The 19,713-nt window shown below is 41.6% G+C and overlaps 2 protein-coding genes across 2 annotated transcripts in view; both read left to right on the top strand.

Moving 5' to 3' along the window:
• The window catches only part of LOC309438129 (dermatan-sulfate epimerase-like), a 186,778-nt gene extending 182,274 nt beyond the window's left edge, over positions 1-4,504 (top strand). The window contains 1 exon segment of the mRNA XM_082049077.1: positions 1,472-4,504. Within this exon segment, the coding sequence (XP_081905203.1) occupies positions 1,472-3,233 (1,762 nt within the window). The 3' untranslated portion in view covers positions 3,234-4,504.
• An 11,780-nt stretch (positions 4,505-16,284) lies between these two features.
• Positions 16,285-19,307, top strand: CALHM6 (calcium homeostasis modulator family member 6). Its single transcript, XM_082048412.1, has 2 exons — positions 16,285-16,913; positions 18,705-19,307. Exons 1-2 carry the CDS (start codon positions 16,377-16,379, stop codon positions 19,119-19,121), a joined length of 954 nt encoding a protein of 317 aa, XP_081904538.1. The 5' UTR covers positions 16,285-16,376; the 3' UTR covers positions 19,122-19,307.
• The last annotated feature ends 406 nt before the right edge of the window (positions 19,308-19,713 follow it).

Here is a 19,713-nt window from a genome sequence, read left to right as displayed (position 1 = left end):
TCAATCTTCCAAAAATAAGGAGTGAAAAGACCTAAGAGGCTTTAGATTTTAGATAAACATTTAAATTCCCTCAGTCTGTGGAGAGAACAAGTACATTTTCAAGGAGTTAGTGTAGCTCTATTTCTCTCTCTTACAAGAAAGATTTTATTGAATATATATTTTTTCACATTTATGATATACACATTACAATGCATGTTTGTTAGGCTCTAAGGATCTTCATCTCATTATTTGCAAAATACAGAATCTCTCCTCTACAACCCCATTCCATCCTTCTTTTTTCCTGTGTCTCCATGGAAATTTGGAAATTTACACTTAAAAAATTCTTTTTAATGTCAAAGGGAAAGAAGTATTTTAGGAGCAGTTTAGTAAAAAAAAAAAAGAAAAAAATATCTGAATATTGCGACAATTGCCTTTTCCCTGTTGGTCTCATGATGAGGACGTCCATTTGCATTAGAGTCTTAGGAAAGAGGTCTGCTTTTAGGGGAATCTCCATCAGGGACCACTAGATATAGAGCAGGCTCCTGGCACTGGTTCGAATTGCCCAAGGTCCATATGTAGGACATGAGCTGTGAGTGTCTAAGGCCTGACAGAGGCTCTTGGTTAGCTGTAGAGAATAAATCTGATGAGGAACCATCTAGGAACCATCTAACAGAAACATTATGAGGCTTAATGATGGTTTCTTTTTTTTTTTTTTTTTTGCTTAAAGTCAATGCCAGAAGGTTAGGTTTTGTTTTCCATGGTTGTTTTCTTTGTTTGTTTTAATTCCTGAAGATCAAATAAAACAAAAATTAGAAGTTTTGTAACCTTTTCTGAAATTAAGAACTCTTTTAAAACCGTATGTCTTATATCTTACAATTTATACAAGAAAGCCATGAAAATTTTTCTTCAACCTAGCTGGAGAAGGAAACTAACATACACTAAGTGATATAAACCATAAAAAATTATCCTTTAAAATGCCTTTTCATTGATTTTTAGTTTATTGCTAATTCTGTTTGAAGTCTACAGACTTCTTTAATCACCCGTTTTAGGGAAAGAGATACGCTGCTTCTCTTGGTTATGTAGTCAATAAATAGGTGCAAAATAGACAGTGTCTATAGCCTGGTCCTAATGTGCCTTTTTTAAAGATTTGCATTGCAGTCAGTAGCTTTGTGATACAAGACAAAAAGTCTCTAGTTTGAAATTAGTAGTACTCTTATTTTTGGACTGTGGAAAGATTGCTTGTTTTAAATGTGAAGTGGATACTTTAAGCAGTCGATCTGTAAAAAGCACACAACAAATTCGTATAGGGATTAGTATGCTAAACATAATTTCAACTGTATGATTAGTTCACTCAAGAAGCATACATGTGGGATTTACGTTATTAGCGTGCTCCTTGATGTAAATATTGAGTTGGCTTTTGAGTTTTGTACAGGTGCTGATAATGGAGTCAGTCAAGTGATTTTTAAACCCATTTTCCTCGTCTTTTTGGCAGGTATGATGCAAGTTTGCACTCTGTACCTCCACCTGACTATGGAGTTCCCAAGCTGCATTATTTTGAGGACTGGGGAGTAGTAACCTATGGAAGTGCTTTGCCAGCTGAAATCAACAGGCCTTTCCTTTCCTTCAAGTCAGGAAAGCTGGGAGGACGTGCAATATATGATATTGTTCATAAGAACAAGTACAAAGAGTGGATCAAGGGGTGGAGGAACTTTAATGCTGGCCATGAACACCCAGACCAGAACTCCTTTACTTTTGCTCCCAACGGTGTACCTTTCATAACAGAAGCTCTGTATGGGCCAAAATATACCTTTTTTAATAATGTGTTGATGTTTTCCCCTGCCGTGTCCAAGAGCTGCTTCTCCCCATGGGAAGGGCAGATTACAGAAGACTGTTCCTCAAAGTGGCTTAAATATAAACATGATTCGGCTGGTGACTGTCAGGGCCGAGTGGTTGCTGCCATGGAGAGAAGTGGAGTGGTTTTTATCAGGGGAGAAGGAGTGGGTGCATACAATCCTAAACTGAAGCTGAGAAAATTGCAAAGAAACCTCATGCTTCTCCATCCCCAGCTTCTCTTGCTAGTGGACCAAATCCATCTAGAAGATGACAGCCCCCTGGAGGCAGCAACCAGTTTCTTCCACAATGTGGATGTGCCTTTTGAAGAAACAGTTGTTGATGATGTCCACGGGGCCTTTATTAGGCACCGTGATGGGATATATAAGATGTACTGGATGGATGACACTGGCCACAGCGAGAAAGCTACCATTGCCTCAAGAATGTATCCCCGGGGCTACCCCTACAATGGAACAAACTATGTGAATGTAACAACCCTCTTGCGGCATCCTGTCACAAGGGCCATTTACCTTTTCATTGGGCCCTCCATTGATGTGCAGAGCTTCACCGTCCGCGGAGATTCTCCACAGCTGGATGTTTTTGTTACCACCAGTGAGCATGCCTATGCGGTGTACCTGTGGCCCGTCGAGGATGGGTCCCGCTCTGCATTTGCGCAGGTGATTGCAGACCGCCAGAAAATTGTCTTTGACCGAACCTCTGCCATTAGGAGCTCCGCAGTGCCAGAAGTGAAGGACTACATAGGGATCGTGGAGAGGAACCTGCAGCATTTCAAGCCTGTTTTCCAGCAGCTTGAGAAGCAGATCTTGTCTCGTGTACGCAACACGGCCAGCTTTAGGAAGACTGCTGAGCGCCTGCTGAGGTTTTCAGATAAGAGGCAGACAGAGGAGGCCATTGACAGGATATTTGCAATCTCACAAAGGCAGCAGCAGCAGCATGGCAGAGCAAAGAAAAACAGAAAGGTAGCCAAAGGCTACAAATTTGTCGATGCAGTTCCTGACATTTTTGCACAAATTGAGGTAAATGAGAGAAAAGTGCGACAAAAGGCACAGACTCAAGCACAAAAAGAACTGCCTGTAGATGAAGATGAGGAAATGAAAGATCTTCTGGATTTTGCAGATATCACTTATGTAAAGCACAAAACTGGGGTGTCAATCAAAGGCCGATCAGGGCTGGCACAGATGGTGACAACTGCTCGAAGTAGTGCCCCATCAATATCAGCTTCTTATACCCGCCTCTTTCTAATTCTCAACATTGCTATTTTTTTTGTCATGTTGGCAATGCAGCTCACATATTTTCAGAAGGCCAAGAGACTGCATGGCCAAAGATGTCTGTATGCAATACTTTTAGTAGACAGCTGTATATTATTGTGGCTGTATTCTTCCTGTTCTCAGTCACAATGTTAGCAGAAGACCTCTACTAGTTGACCAGTTTATGGTCATATACGTCTATGCAAAAGCATTAACCCTAATAGGGCCAAAGATTATCTTCTTTTTTTCTGAAACATTCCAAAAACAGCTGGGGAAAAATTGGTTTCAGATCAGAAGGGATGGAAGAATGGGGCAAGCAATTAATATCTCAGAAAACTAAGTGCTTAATAAGTACTCCTCCTTTGTGTTTTGAGTTGGGCCTCACATCTGAGAGAGTGTTATGCTTTGTTCATCTGAGTTCAGTAATGTAAAGTTGTAATTATTTTTTTGGTGAGAAGAGGCCTCTTAATAGATTTGTTTCTAAGGGCTTTATTTTTTCTGTAGAACTGGGTTTGCATTTAGTGAGTTTTCATTTCAGGCTGCTATGGATGTCTCTGGACATTCTCTTAAGAAAAGGACATTCAAACACAAGTATGCAAGGTAGACCTTAGCAGTAGATTTCATTTCTCTTTGCCAAACCAAAGAATGCTTCAGCGTGGGACACTCCTGTATAATTATTGCAGACCCTTACCTCATGTTGTCTCTTCCATGCTTTACAATCCGGCATGGTGTGAAATGGCAATCATGTCAGTACTCGCTAGGTGAGAGGCACAATGCCTAGTAGGCAGCAGCAGAAGGCAAATAAGAGGCTAACTCAAAATATAAAGGAACACTATTCTCAGGAAATAAAATCCTTTCTTTTTCAGTCAAGTGTAGACCACAGAAAGATGAATTCTATATGGTCTGTTCGCATTCTTACAAGGCAGGGTTTCACAAAAGTTTTCTATAGTTTGAAGCACATCTTAGTAGGGAAATAATGTCCTAGATCACTGGCCTTCCATATGCAATTGTAAAAATACAAACAAAAAACCAAAGTGATCCTGTGGTAACCTCAGCAATTGCTAGTATGGAAAAACAATTATTAAGGAAGTATTTAATGTTTTTTTTCTGTTCATATGGCTAGAAACAGAAGACAGTTAAACTTGTGTGAACAGCCTGTTCTCTATAAAGCACCAGCAAGGGTTCTGCAAGCTCTTGGTGGCCCCGGGTCAATTATTTGAGGATTAGTGGTAAAAGGAATCATGTGGTTTATGACAAAAATAAGTTTGACGTCTCCATATATGTCCCCTTATGTTCATTAAACTGATTTCAAAAAAACATAGCTATTTGATAGAATGGAAGCTCTTTGGAATTGAGGCATATCTGTATGTCTTTACAGAAAAACAATTCTTCCAGTACATTTGCTAAATAAAAACGTTTTAATTGTCTCTATGGAAAAGCTGTTTTTCTTTGATCAAAATATTTTTCACGATAATTACAGTAATCCTGTTCATCAGCACTTTGTTCAAACCACAAACATTTGTTTCCTCTTCTTTACACCCATATAGGTATCTGTTGTCTGCATTACTGCTCTTAAGGCTTCTGTGGGTCTATGTGTTGAAATGTGACAAGCTTTTCTTGTCTAAAAATCTTCTGTGAACAGATTTTCACTAGGTTCCAGATACTGAGCCAGTTCTGAGTGCTGTATTTGTATACATAAGCCCTGCTGCAGTCTCCTGGATTTATCCAATAAAATTTGGTACATTTAGTCCAAGCAAGGGTTTAGGACCCCAAGTTATTTCTGATCCATGCAGGATCAGTGGAGAAAGAGAGCCTTCAGATAGCTACTTGGTCCACCTAAGACCTTGAAACACCTTCAAGACATACCTTTCCCTTTTCCCTAATTGCAAAAGGCTTGTAGGGTGGTTAACCACCTATTTCGAATTACCCAATTAATTGCTTAAGGCGGAGGGAGCTGAGCCTGGAGAGTGTCACACAGCAGAGCTCCATGGTGGTAGTGGTGCCTGCTGAAAATATGACTGGGTAGTGACAGGCTGCGTATCACTGGAAATCTCCTATTTCTGCCTTTGCACTCTGATGACATGAAGATAGGCAGAAATAACTGCTGGGTTATGTTCAGTTTGAAAGACACAGTTAGTTTTTTCAATATTAGGTGATACTGTTATTGGCTGTCAAATGCTGAAAAATCAAGATGCGGGTACTTTTGCAGTTTATTTGTATGGCCTGGACCATCCCTCCCCTGGTAGCCAGTGCCATAACATTATGCCAGGGTAATTCAGGGAGTCATTGTGCCATACAAGTGAATAACCTGTGCTTCTGTCTCCATGTCCTCTTCTTGCACATATGAACCTTCAAGAAAATGAAGAGCTGTGGTAGCTTTTCACCTTTATCAGCCTAATGCCAACAGTGGAGTTCATACAAATATTGAAGTTTATTTCAAGTCTATGAATGTTTAGCCTGTGTCAATTTTCTACTGCTTTGAACAATCAGCTTGGATTTCTTGATCTGCTTTGTAGTATGGCATCTGAATTCTAGCATGGGATTTGTGTAACTGTCAAATGAAGCTGCAGAATTAGAGATTAGAAAGTAAGGTATGGTCATGTACATTAGCTCTTATTTACAGTACACTTCTCTGCACCTTTTTAGCAATGCAAAGGTAAAGAGGTGATTGCAAGAGCTGCCCAAGCTCACAGCCAGGTCTTACAGCAGCTTTTAAAGCAGACCAGCATTCAGTTGAATAGTGTACATATGATGATGGAGTGAAGGGAAATGACATGTCCCAGTCTGTCCTGAATGGGAGACCAGACACATTTCAGCATAAGGTGGGAATCCAAGGGTCTTCCAGCCAGTGCTTCGTTTGCATCTGACACCTTTCTGTTAACAATTTATGAGTTGCCTGCATGTGACTGTCATTACTGGCCACGCTGAACTTAGATTACACAGATGTAACTTTGATTCAGATAGGGAAACTAAAGTTTGCTTCAGCTAGTCGTGAAGCTATAATTGTGCTGAGTATATTTCAGATGTGAAAAGAATCTTGTGTACTTTCTCATTCTTTTCTGGGCCAGAGCCTTTAAAAAGTCCCTCTCCAATGGTCATGTAAGTTTTGTTTCCATTCCTTGCTTCCATCCTTCTTGTTCTTCTTACTCCCTATCAAATATGATAATTTTTAATGAATTTTGAAACAAATTGAAAAACAGATGGTTCCATGCCATCAGCAGCCAGCAGCTCACACTGTTGGGTAGAAGTGTCTGTGTCACGATGAAGAAACAGTTCAAGCCCTCAGATGGCAGCATACACAGAAAAATCAGAGCTGCCCTTGCTTTGCTAGGAAGTGCAGTGAGGGAGAGCAGACAAAAAGGATCAGCCCAGATAGCCCTGCTGGCTGGTGGGAGGGCTGGAGAACGTTGGTGTTCCTCAACACTTGCTGACACAAGAGAGAATGCGTTTGTGTCCTTTGTCTGAAGTGCAAGAGAGAAGCAGTCTTGGTGAGCTCTGTGTCCATGACAGAGGCACTTAGCACTGGTTTCATCTGGATTGAGTATACTGGGCAACTTTTGACATGTCACTGTATGGTACCCAGTAGTGAAGTTATCTTTCGCTCCCTATTTTAGAGTCACAATAGTGAAGTGTTTCTGGCACAAGCCTTTGCTTCCATTCTTACTCTGCTTCTTTTTGGCTTCTAAAAATGTAAGTTTTCTGCATTTCTGACCACAGGAAAAGATGGCTATCCCACAACTGGGTGTATGTGGATGGGTTCCTGTATTCATCTGAGACCCCGCTGACTTCACTCAACTTCCCTTCAATAGCTGATGTTCAGTCATGCATGCCTCGTTTCAGGACTGCAGCCTAAGTTAGTTAGTCTAAAGTTCGTTCAATGTATCCCAAACAAAAATTAATGGGAATTCAGCCCACAGGTAGCAGTGTGTATGTTTGAGGGTGGAATCCTTTCCTTAGCTTTTTTAATGATTTTTTGAGTCCAGCTAAAAATGGGCTATGTATGTTATGTACATCACTGTGACTAAAGGAAACAAAGGGAATGGAGCACATTACCTCATTTCTTAAAACTTGTAAGAGCAAAGCTTATTCTGAAAGATTGTATGTCTAAAATACATCAAATTCTTCTGTTGGCCTATGTATTTTCCACTGATGAAAAGGTTTTTCTTAGTGTTTGAAATAATAGCGTGTTTGGAAAACAGCTGTATTTCTGCACTAGGACATTACATTCACATTTGTTTGGTCTGCAAAAGTCTTAGTTGGGATCAAACATAATTTGTCTAACTTTAATCGCTTTGCTCTGGCTACTCTCTTAAAATTCAGTAGGGTAACTTCAAGCTGGTAAATCAGACTCAGCTAACGAAGCCAAGATGTTATCTTCTGTCTTTCATTGGCAGTTGACTCCAGGAGGTCTCTGCAGCAGGAGGCCAATGAGATCCAGTGCTGGGTATGTCCATACTACCATCAGCACACAGATTGTTTTCTAAACTATTTCAACCTTGGAACAAATAATGGCAAAGCACTTCAAAGAAAGAGCCCAGGACCCTTTCAAGGAAGGAACATTGCTGTTGTTTGCTTCAGGCAGGCAGGAAAACTGGACCAAACTACACAACATCTAAGTTCATTCTAAAAAAATACTCTGAAAGACAGGATTATCATTGGGTCTTCCTCAAAGCTGACATCCTAATACAGATGGCTGACTAAATTTGTGCTTGCCTCAGTTGCTACTTTACACTGCACAGTGGCTGCAGCCATTTAAGTCAACGGGAAAACAAAAAATTTCGAGAAAATTTAGATTTCATCTTCAGTTTTCAGTGAAACTGACCATGACTGCAGTGGCCCTGAGCTACTAAGGAGCACATGAATCCATATATACAAAGCTATATCCTCTCTGCTTTAATTCATATTAATAAAAATACAAAGAGAACAATGTAAATCATGCAGCCTTTGTGGTAACGATGTTCTTGTGGTAATGGGATTATTCAGTAAAAAAACACAGATTCGTTCTCACTCAAACTTCCAAAAGGCAGAAATAAAGCAGGAGATACAGTGTTGGCATGCTTTTATATGTCTGTGCTTTCTACAAAAATGCCTGCAATACTACCAGAGTTACTGTGGAATCCTCACTATATGGAAAGACAAATGGTGGGTTCCTTATAGTCCCCCTGCGCCTTGGTGATGCTGTGGAAGCTGTGTTCTTGTCATCTGTTTTCAGGTAAGCTTGAAGTTTCAGGAGTTAAAATGAGCTGTGTCTCCTCAGCTCAGCATCTAACTTGTGCAGGCCCAACATTGTGTTCTCCTTCTGGTCTGCAGATATTCACCAGTCACAGAAAGAAAAGGCATGATGGGGTCCCCTAGGAAAGATAGCCATGAAGAATGGGCTGTCAGCACCATTTGTCTGGCTGGTAGCCTGGTCTGTGTATGAGAGACCCTCAAAGAAGACCAGTCCAGCAGGGTCTCCGTGACTCATCACGGTGGTGACAGCCTATTCCCAGGTTCCCTCATTTCTAAGAACCTCAGGCAGGCAGCAGCATAGTGATGTTGATGTGCACAACATACCCACAAAAAGGTTGGCATGTGTCAAACCTAGTACACATGAGTTGTATCACATTCAGATATTTGACGGGACAGGGTCAAGTATGTATGTCCTCTATGACATACATAGTGTATCCCATTGCAACAGTAAAGTTGGACATTGCCACCTAAGCCAGGGGCACTTGCTTTCTCCTCATATATAAGCCTGCTGTAGGCAATGAGCTGTGGCAGAGTCATATGCCTCCATGAGGAAAGAAGCTCCCAATCTTGTTATCCTGTTTGCCACTGTATCTAGCCATGCCTTCAGCTAAGTGCAAGTTTAGCATTTTCCCCAGATGCTACTTTTCGTGGCAGGTTTCTCAGGCTGTTAGAAAAAAACAGCTTTATAGCATTTACGATGAGGTTTAGGGAGTCAGAGAAAAGTTGCTTAGCATTTGAAATGTGTTGTTGTGTGAGACATTTAACATTATATCATAGCCTTTCCCCACTTTGACCCATGCCCAAAACCACCAGTGATTTTACTGGTTTTACTCCTAAATGACCCTGGGACAATCTAGAGGAAAGCTGTCCCCCTCCAGCCCCCAGGGCTATGCTACCAAGAACAATAATCCACAGAAAAAGGATATATAGATATATATTTTTTTTTTTAATTTTTTTTTTTTTTTTTACTTTGCCCAATACATTTTTTCGCCAGTAAGCACTTACACTCCAAACATTACACACTCAGTCTAGCTACGTATCTCACACCAGTTGGAAGACAACCTTCAAGGAGGTGGAATGATTCTAAAATCATGAGTATAAAATCCCTAGTTTTCCACTTTGTCTTCATAAAGGTTGTAACACAGGAAGCTAGGAATGCCAGGAAACACGGGCCCATTGAATCTGCCTACAGGAAATGACAATGAAGGGAAATGGAGGAGGATGTGCATGGAAACTTGCCTAGACCGTCACACTGCTGGAGAGTAAGCTAGATTAATTCAGCCTGTGGCAAGAGAAAGTAGGTGATCAGCATACAGATTTTTTTCTCCCTAAAGAATGGGATTATCCTTAGGATGAGGAGCTGAACTCTTCAGGACATGCTAAGGAAGGCCAAGTTGCTTCATGACATAGTAAAGATGCTGAAGCAGTTATAGTAGATCTTTACTGATTTTTATAGTCTAGAACTATATTCACTTATCTTGTGCTTGTCTTCTTTATTATGGCATAGCCCTTATTTTGATCAAATAAAGTGATTGTATTCTTTCATTTATTAAGTTTGTCAGTTAATGAGGGGGACTGTGATTGACCCATTGGCAGTAATGAGATCATATTTCCCCAGTGAGTGGTGAACAATATGCAATGGATTAGCTTCAAAATGTCATATACCTTACTTTGCCTCAGAGGGCCCAAGGCTCCGTAGGAGATTCCTCAAAGAAGCTGTGTGGACAATCTGGCTCTGACAGCAGAAGTGGTGAACTCTGGTAAAACACAACCTTGTATGCCTCATAAATTTTCCTCTGGTGGACCCAATTGCAGATTGCTAGTAATAGGAAAATGGGCAGAGGACCAGAGTCCCTGGGAGGGCACTTAAATAACTCCACCTTTATGTAAAGTAGAGGAATAGAGAAGATGTTTAATAACAAAATATAAAATACAGCTACAAATGCCTTACAAATAAAAGGACAATTATGATGGAGTATTTGTGCATTACGGAATAAATGTGGCCAGACCCAGAGAGTTGGAAAGTAACTACTAACATTAAATGTAGACAACCTGGAATGCTTCGTCCTTATGTCCTTATGTCTACATCTTTTGTAGCATATGATCAGACAGCCTTAGGACACACACAAAAGGAGCAGAACAGAGTCGAATTTCATCTATTCAGCAATTACAAGACAGCAAGATGTGATCGCACAACCTGAAGAAAGCAAGGACACATGGAATACAAAACATTTATAATAAGAGTACAGAAATATTTTTAGTTTAATGCACTTATATTTGCAAAGTAATTTTATGACATTTCATTCTCCACAGTAAATGAAAAAAACTGAGCTTTGTTTGCTTAGAACTGACTAGCTGACTACCAAGGCTAATTTACCCAATTACAAATTAGTTAACTCTATAATCTGCCTCACTAAGGTTCCTTAATTTCATCACAAAACCCAACAACTTCTACTTTTCTAATCCTATGAAAATATCATATATTTTCTTATAAACTCGTCAAATATTTTTCACTCAGTCCCCAAACAACACTTAAAGAATTGCACAGACTTATTTATGGCACTTATAGATTGTAGATTAGCGTAGATTGAACAGGAAAGCCCTGATGCTGCTCGTCACTGTAGGACACTTGGACTGGGTTCCAGGACCTCTCCATACAGAAATGAGACCTGCAGTGGAACTGTGTTCCTAAAAGAGCAGCAGTAAATAGTAGTAAGAGAAAATTACTGCAATGGCTTGTGTGACTATACCAGAGCTCATCCATCAGAGCCTCCTTCAGAGCTGCATTTGGTTTTGCAGACCTGGTTCCTCCCTACCCACTACATTTCGTTTTCAGCCAAAAGCTGCTCATAAATGTAATGCCTTAAAACAGCAGTGTAATGTACACAAATGCTTGTAAGTTGTACATGCTCATTCACAGTGCTCCTTTTCAGGCTGCCGCTCTGCTAAGTGTTAGTACTATTAATGATTGATGTGGTGCTGCTGAGCTGTGTGACACTTCACAAACATGTAAGAAGACTGTCTCAACCGTAAAGTCAGAATAACTTCCTCTGTTTCACAAACTGGGGTAATGGGCCTCCAGGGGAGGTCAGTCCACCTGGAAGGTGGGGTCAGATCTGCTTCCAGACAAGACCACTGCTAGTTTAGCATTAATTTCACCTGGAACAAGACAAAAGATGTTACAAGAATTTTCCTAGAATAAAAAAGACTTTTCCATATGTCTTTCTGAAGCGGGCACTGAGAAATGCAGCTTACAACTCTTTTACTTGAAAAAGCAAGTCCAGTTGTTAAAAAAGAGGAAAAAAACAGAGCTGAGGTGCTCTTTTCCATTGCATCAACAGATGTACAAGATTTTAGATGAATAATGTGAAGAGGAAGCTGAGCTTGATGAGACTAATGAGAGGAATTTGAGACAGGATGTGCCTTGGTCGGAGCAGCTACCAAGATAATGATTTGTAGAAAAACAGAACCAGTCTTTTGCTATTTCAAACAAATAGCAAATGTCCCAGAAAGAAAAAAAAATAACATATTGTGAGGACTCAGTAACATCACTAAAACAAGATCTACTCGACAGGTACTTTCAAAGCCCCACAATGAATGTACAGACACATATATGCTGCATTCAAGACCAATATTATGCATTTGATAAAACCACAGAACTAGACTACAGCTTTTTCCAGCTAGAAAATATTTGACATTCATTCAGCTGTAAATGAAAGGACAGAATAGAATCAAGGAGAAACCTGACAAAATATTGAACAAGTCGATTTGTTTTCAGCTAAGCCTCTCCTTTTAATAAAGTATATTTCAAAAGAAAAAGATGTTTCAAATAACAAAAATAATGATTTTGTTCTAAAAAAGGCCATCTTTTCTATTACAGCATTGTTTTCATCCCCCTTGCAAGGCACAAAATTTAATGCGAATCCCTGCAAAAACAACCCTTACTTTGGAATTCTGGGTTCTTTAACAGAAAACTATTTTTCTGAACACTTTCCAGTTAATGCTTTACAGCTGTTGCAGCCAGACAAGTGTTAATTTAGAGGGCAAGAAGAGTTGCTCCGAGAGAACAACGCTCTGCACCCCCGGCCCTGCTCCCAGCCCCGACCCCTCTCCTGCCCCCGGCCCCGCGGCTGCTCCCCTGCCAGCCAGGCTGGCCCAGGCCGTGGCTGCGCCCCACTGGGCCCCTAGCACAAATACTGCCCTGCTTCCCAAGCAGGGTGGTCCCTCTTCCCTCTCCCACCTCTTTCTGCCCAGTATTTACTGGAAACATGTTTGCTTGGAGGGGAGGGTTAATCCTTTTTCACACAGAGCTCTCCGGCCTTTTTCCCAGGAAACTTGTTCCTGAAATCATATTTTATTGCAGATAAATAAAGCACTGCTAAAATTAGGCTCAGAAAGTGAAGTAGCAGGGTTTCTTGGCTCTACTCTTTCCCCTGTGTGGTCGTTGTCTGCTCCAGAGAGCTGCTGCTAGTGGTTAGCATCCCTTGTCAAACCAGTGGCTCTCAGAGGCAGCCCATGTCCCTGTCTTCATAAGGAAGAGCCTTTGAAACTATTTCGCCTTGCTTCTATTATTTCTGCCATCCCAGCATCTGTTAAGAATTTTCAAATGAGCTGAATTCTGTTTTCAGGGTATGCTAACTACTGCCTCTAGCTGCCTCTAGGTAAAAATCAAGGCCACAATATTTGCTAATAATACAAAGTTGTTTCTGGATAGTTAAAAACAAACCTCTGCTTTAAAGAACTGCAGATATACTTTACTAGACTGCCTGACCAGAAAGCAAAATGGCAGGTCAAATTCAATGTAGAGGAAGTGGTGTTCAAAGTGAAACCAAATCCTGCCTTCACAGATGATCGACTGAGCTGGCTAAGATCACCGCTCAGGACTGATATTTTTTTAATTATAATACATAGCTCGCTAAATATCAGCTCAGTGCTTCACAGACAATCAAAATTCGGTTAATATTCTATAAATTATTAGAAGGAAATAGAGAACAAAATCATGTCAGTTTGCCATTGTAGCAAACTGTGATTCAGCTGCACCTTCAATGCACTGCAGATTGGCCATACCCTTCTCCCCCACTTCCCCTCATGCCAAAAAAATGATACCTGAATCTGAGATCATAGTTCAGGTAGCAACATGGATTTAAAAAAAAAATAGAGATGTATACGTCAGACAAGGAAAACTAAATATGTTAAGGGCTCCTCAGCCTGGAAAAGAAGGGGATTTGATGAAGGTGTACAAAATCATGAGTGGACAGAGAGACCAGGGAGGGATCCATTGTTTCATCTCTTCCCATTCCAGAACTTAGGGGCATCAAATGGGATGGTGTCAGGTTTGAACGAAGGTTAAGCACATGTGCTATTCAATATATTTGGACGTTAAAACATCTGCATGGGTTAAAACCAAAACCAGACAAATTTACAGAAGAAATACATCAGCCGGTGTTAAATGCAAAGGAAATCACTGAAATGCAGATTCATGGGGTGTGAGTGTGCTCCCGAGCTTCCTCTGTCCCCATGCTCCTCCTCAGTGATCCGCTGTAACCAAGAGCTGGCCAGACTAACTTAACCTTCAGCCTGATTTCAGTCTTGCCGGGTTTATGTCCTTTATGGTTTAATGTCTTTATGTTATATGGCTTCATAACAACAAAGTAAAGTTTCCTCCAGACGGAGGCAAGCATTTCAGTTAGTGGCACGGTTTCCTCCTCTGCAACAGCTCCATGCTGAGCACAGCACGTCTCTGTTGTGAGTCTGGTAGCCACCCACACCAGCACTGCCTACTCTGGCACTTCCATGCCATCTGCTCAGCTGCCCAAAGGGCTGCAAAGGCCCTTTGGAATGTTTAAATGACCCCCAAAGTTCATTGAAAATAATGTGGGTTCTCACAGACTTTTGACAAGCCATTGTGTTTCCACCTGCTTGATTCCTGCAGCCCCAGGGTACGGCTTGGAGTGATACAGGCAGCAATCACACCTTGTTGTCTCACCTACACTGGCCAGTACAAAAATAAGGCTGGGCCAGCGGGAAGCAGCATTTGCCTGAGCCCAGGGTGAAGCTCTGGCTTCGTGGTCAACCTCTATGCCATGATAATGCCCCAAAAGAATCAGTGCAGTATAAATTACAGCATTCAAAATCTGATCAGGATCCATTCATATTGTTGATGCACCCAGTGAGGCAAGAGAGCTCCTCGTTCATGCAAGAGGTGGGTGATTTCGACCCTAAAATCACAGGTGAGTGGTTGTGGCAGGGAAGATGACAGTGACCACCAGCTCCCTGGCCAGCTGCACATCTGGATGTCACCAAGCATGTGATGACCACAAACCACCACACTGCCTACATCACCTCAGAGAGCTTCAGCTACATGGCTACAAGCAAGCAAAAAAGCTTCCACTTCCTTAATTCTGAGTGCCAGTTTACCTCATCTAGACTTAGATAAGACAAACCTTATCTAGGAGCCTGGTCAAGCTCCCCCAGGGCACAAAAGAAACCTATGGATTCTGTGAGCAAATTTTTTCATAGGCAGCTCAGTCTTCCAAGCCCAGGAATCCCTTCCACGTATTTTTCTTCATTATGCAAGTCTTTTCCATCACTTTTCCACTTCATGCTATTTCACAGAATCACAGAATGTCAGGGATTGGAAGGGACCTTGAGAGATCATCTAGTCCAATCCCCCTGCTGGAGCAGGAACACCTAGATGAGGTTACACAGGAATGTGTCCAGGTAGGTTTTGAATGTCTCCAGAGTAGGAGACTCCACAACCCCCCTGGACAGCCTGTTCCAGTGTTCTGTTACCCTCACTGAGAAGTTTCTTCTCATATTTAAGTGGAACCTCCTGTGTTCCAGTTTGTACCCATTGCCCCTTGTCCTATAATTGGATGTCACCGAGAAGAGCCTGGCTCCATCCTCGTGACACTCACCCTTTGCATATTTATAAACATTAATGAGGTCACCCCTCAGTCTCCTCTCTCCAAACTAAAGAGCCCCAGCTGCCTCAGCCTTTCCTCATAAGGGAGATGCTCCACTCCCTTGATCATCTTTGTTGCTCTGCGCTGGACTCTCTCCAGCAGTTCCCTGTTCTTCTTGAACTGAGGGGCCCAGAACTGGACACAATATTCCAGATGGGGTCTCACCAGGGCAGAGTAGAGGGGAAGGAGAACCTTCTAATACAGCCCGGGATGCCATTGGCCTTCCTGGCCACAAGGGCACAGTGCTGGCTCATAGTCATCCTGCTGTCCACCAGGACCCCCAGGTCCCTTTCCCCTACACTGCTCTCTAACAGGTCTTTCCCCAACTTATACTGGAACCTGGGGTTGTTCCTACCCAGATGCAAGACTCTACACTTTCCCTTGTTATATTTTATTTATATTTTTATATTTACTAAGTTTCTGCTGGCTTAGGAGTGGATTTATTTTTCTGGGCTACAAAGCTGCCACTTCCTTCTATGGAGGATGGAGTCCAAAGTCTGGTTCCTGTCAAATGGTACTCTGGTAGCTGGAGCTTCAGTGGAAACTTGCTGGGTCATTGCTATGTTTGCACTGGCTAATTTGCTCTCATGAATTAAAAACAATAAAACTACATTGAAAAAATAAAATTATTATAGTTGAATTTTCTTCAATAAGAGAACAAGCTGTAGTGTGTTGCTAACAATAAGGCAGAATAAAAAACTATACACAGTTCTGGGTGGTTTTCTCACATTTTAGTCACACTTTGTTGCCTCACTCAAAAGCTTCACTAAAAAGATAATAAGGTTCAACACACTGTTAGTTACAATGCATGTGTGGACAAATACAAACTATTTTTATAGCTACAAAGCTAGATCTTTGCTGTTTTGATATTGATTACCGGTTTCCACTGTGGTGTCCACTTGACCGTGACACTGTGCAGTGAGCCCATGCTCTTCTGTTTCCTCTAAGGAGGGCAGCTGTTATGCCTCACTGCACCACCCCCACCAACAGAAAGTGAAAGCTCTGCAAGCTACTCTAAGCTGTGGGAGCTTCAGGACACTTCTCTTTCTCTTTCCCTTTCTGACTGAGATTTTGCTCTCCTCAAAGTAAGAACAGGCAGAAAATGGAGAAGTTACGTGGGATGTTGGATATCTGCATCCGCCACCAGACCATTCTGGGTTACAGCCTTGTGTCCCTACTGATGGTTGCCAGCGAGCACATCTTCTCATCTGTGCTGTTCAAGTGTCCCTGCAGTTCTTGGAACTTGCTGTATGGCTCCGTCTTCCTCCTAGTGCCTGCCCTCATCCTCTTTCTGCTTGGCTTCATGGTGAACGCCAGGACGTGGCGCCTGCTGACGGGAATCTGCCCTCAGGGGAAGGGATGCAGGTCTGGCCCCCGGGAAACCTGCACCCGCTGCTGCCCCGTGCTGAGGCAGGTGACAGCCAGAGCTGCGGTGGCCCCTCTCACCTGGGTTGCGGTGGCCCTGTTCAGAGCCAGCTTCTACGAGTGCGCGGCCAGCGGGAGCAGCCCGTTAAAGAACCTGGTGTGCAGTGAGAAAGGAGGAGAAGCCTGCCAGGAGCTGCTGTTCCAAATACCCTGCAATGAGAAGTTATCAGAGAAGATACCGGGTGAACTCCTCAGGCTTCGGGCACAGTCCCAGGTAAAGCACCATTGCTCTTTACCCTACTGGCTTCAGCCCTGGCTGCTCAATGTATGGTGGTTCCTGTAAACAGTCCTTCTCTCTCATGCTATATAATTCCAAAAGTCATTAGCAAAAAAACCCCCACACTAAAAGATTGGTAGTGAGTGTATATTTGTGCTATTTCCTGGTTTTGCATGTTTGCCACTTACAAAACCTCTTCCAAAGCTTGGCAGGGAACCAGGCTAGAGACCAGGACTTTCCACAGCAAGTTTTCAACTTATTTAACTTAGACACGGTGCGAGTTCTTCTCTTTTTCCTCTGAATACTTCAAATTTTTGTAAGTATGTATTAGCTGAGGGGAAGCTGAGGTCATGAAAAGAGAGGAAACGGGTGTATCTTCGCAACAGAGAGCTGGCAAGTGAAACAAATAAGGACAGCTTGTTTGACGATGAATCTCAACTCTCGAACATATTATTAATTTCATACTTGTATTCTAGAAGATTAGTTAAAATAACTACCTGTCTTGTTAAAGTGTTCTTGTGCTGAAGGAAAACAGAGTGGTCAAAAAAAAAAGCATATGTGGGTGGATTTTTTTTGTTTGAACTGAAATGAAACCCCAAAATTTTGGCAGCATTCCAGTTTTGTTTTAGGTTTGTTTGGTTGTCATGTTATCTACAATAGAAAAATCAGATTTTATCAGTTTTCCTCAGGAAAATAGGAAGGGTGGTCAGTGGGGTGAAGTTTATAAGATATTATAATGTCTCAGATTTTTATAAATTCCTGTTTAGTACAAATGCTTATTAAAACAAAAAGTGTTTATATTTGTTAAATACTTAGCATGCTGCTCCTCCAAGAAAAAGGCTGAAAAGGGGCAAACTTTATACCATTGAATTCAGATAGGGTAAGAAAGGAGCAAAATCAAGGAAGACTGACTGCTACAGATATTACAATGAAATGTAAAAGAAACAAACCTGTCAAACAAAACCAGAAAAAGTGAGAGAACATTTTTATTACTGACCACAATTTTCAATATCTGATCTGCTTTCAAAAATATTAAGAAACAAAAAGAAAACAAAATCATTTTTCTTCAGCACTCAATGTTTTTCACTCAAAAAGAAAAAAAAAAGATCAGCCTGAGGTGAAAGGGGATGCTGTGAGACCTCCTCTGCCTGGAGCTTCCAGCTAAGTACCACTGGGTACTGGAGGGACCAACATTCACTAGGACACCTGCTTTAGGTGTGGCCTCTGAGACTTATCTAGGGTTGTTAAAATTATGTACAAAACAAGAATGAATTTCCATATTCAGTAGTCAAATCTGTGTCCTGCCTACAAAGCATACAAACACAACTTTTCCTGTGGTCTGTGGCAACTGGCTCTTTTTTGCAGGCTCATACATCAGGGAGAGCGATTATTTCCCAAGAGCAGATAAAACACGGTCAGCAGGAGCACTGATTTGCAGTGCCTGAGGAAGACAGGGTGATTCTGCACCCTGTGTACCATAAATCTGACCACAACTGCAGATACTGCCCATCAGTATCTTGCCTTGCAAGCTGAGAAAGCTGGATACAACAGAGGAAAGAACTTCACCGTCTCTTTTTTGGTATTCATCCTTAATTCAACAAGCTCAGGGGTGCAGAAGCTCTGTCAGACTGACTGAATTGTGTGCATGGGATCTTCCCGCAGTGATTGGAAGGGAGGTGCTCCAGGGAGCCTTTGCTTACAGTGTTCATGTCTGCTTCAATGTTAAGCTCTATACTCCTACATGTGGCCATGCAAACCCACTGTTAACCTCTCTGTTTCTTTTCCAAGCTGTTAGGATGGCTCGTGATCACCATCACAGTGACCGGGTATCTGATTGCAACATGTGTCAGCCACTGTAGGTCCCCAGTTAGCTATCTTCAGCTCAAATTCTGGAAAATTTACCAGCAAAAAGAATGGGAGCTCTTTGAGACCAAGGCTAAAGAGCATGCAACCAGGCTGGCAGAAATAAATACAAACTCCTTTTTTGAAGGCACTAACCAAGAACCGTTTGGGACTCCCAGCAATGAAGACTGGTGGAAGATTTCATCCTTGTATACCTTCAGCTCGCAAGAGCAGTATTATAGCACGCTACACAAGTATGTCAAAACAAACAGAGGCAACAGTGTCAGACCCAGGGATGGAGATCAGAATCCTTCTGTTTTAGAATTTGTGGATGAAACAAATGAAAGCGAATTGGGATTTTAATGAAACAAAACCTTTGCAACGCTGGCAATCTTTTAACCCTACTGATATGAGTCTTATTCTGTGCTCTTATTGAATTCTGCATTAATTTCATGTCAAAGCTAACAGTTGTAACCCTCAGCAGATTTGTTTTTAAATACAATGTATTACTGTTGCTTAAGTACATTTAAATAAATACATCTGTCACTATGAGAGTGTTCATATATTGTTGTTCATGAAGAAGAGTCACATGTGTAAAACAATAAGCATCCACAAAGATGTCAGCACATTCTATGTCAAATTATTACCAAACACCTTAAGAGCATTTGGTGGCTGGAGTGACAATACCAAGCCTTCATACCTGGCAGTATCAAAAAGACAAAAAAGGATTGAGGTTTTGATCAGAAATTCAACTTAACTCATTAGCTCTCACTTGACACTATATGTTTCAGTGGAGTTTAGAGCAAGCTCTAGACTAAAACACTTACCTACAATCAATTATTTTCTCCAGACAAATACTGTATCTTTTAAATTCTGGGAAGCAAGTAGCATTTTGGAGCTACCTGTGCATAACAAAGGAGTCCATCGGAATTACTTCAGCTGCTTATCAGTTTGA

The sequence above is a fragment of the Streptopelia decaocto genome, assembly GCF_964273445.1.
Source record: "Streptopelia decaocto genome assembly, chromosome: 3".
Lineage (NCBI taxonomy): Eukaryota > Metazoa > Chordata > Aves > Columbiformes > Columbidae > Streptopelia > Streptopelia decaocto.
The sequence above is the reverse complement of the archived record's forward strand: the minus strand, read 5'-3'. Positions and strand labels throughout refer to the sequence as shown.

What these genes read in the sequence shown, in the direction of transcription:
- CALHM6 (XM_082048412.1), top strand. Translation starts at nt 16,377, where the DNA reads ATGGAGAAGTTACGTGGGATGTTGGATATCTGCATCCGCCACCAGACC. An exon ending in GGCTTCGGGCACAGTCCCAG is followed by an intron (nt 16,914 to 18,704) that starts GTAAAGCACCAT and finishes TTCTTTTCCAAG; the next exon opens with CTGTTAGGATGGCTCGTGAT.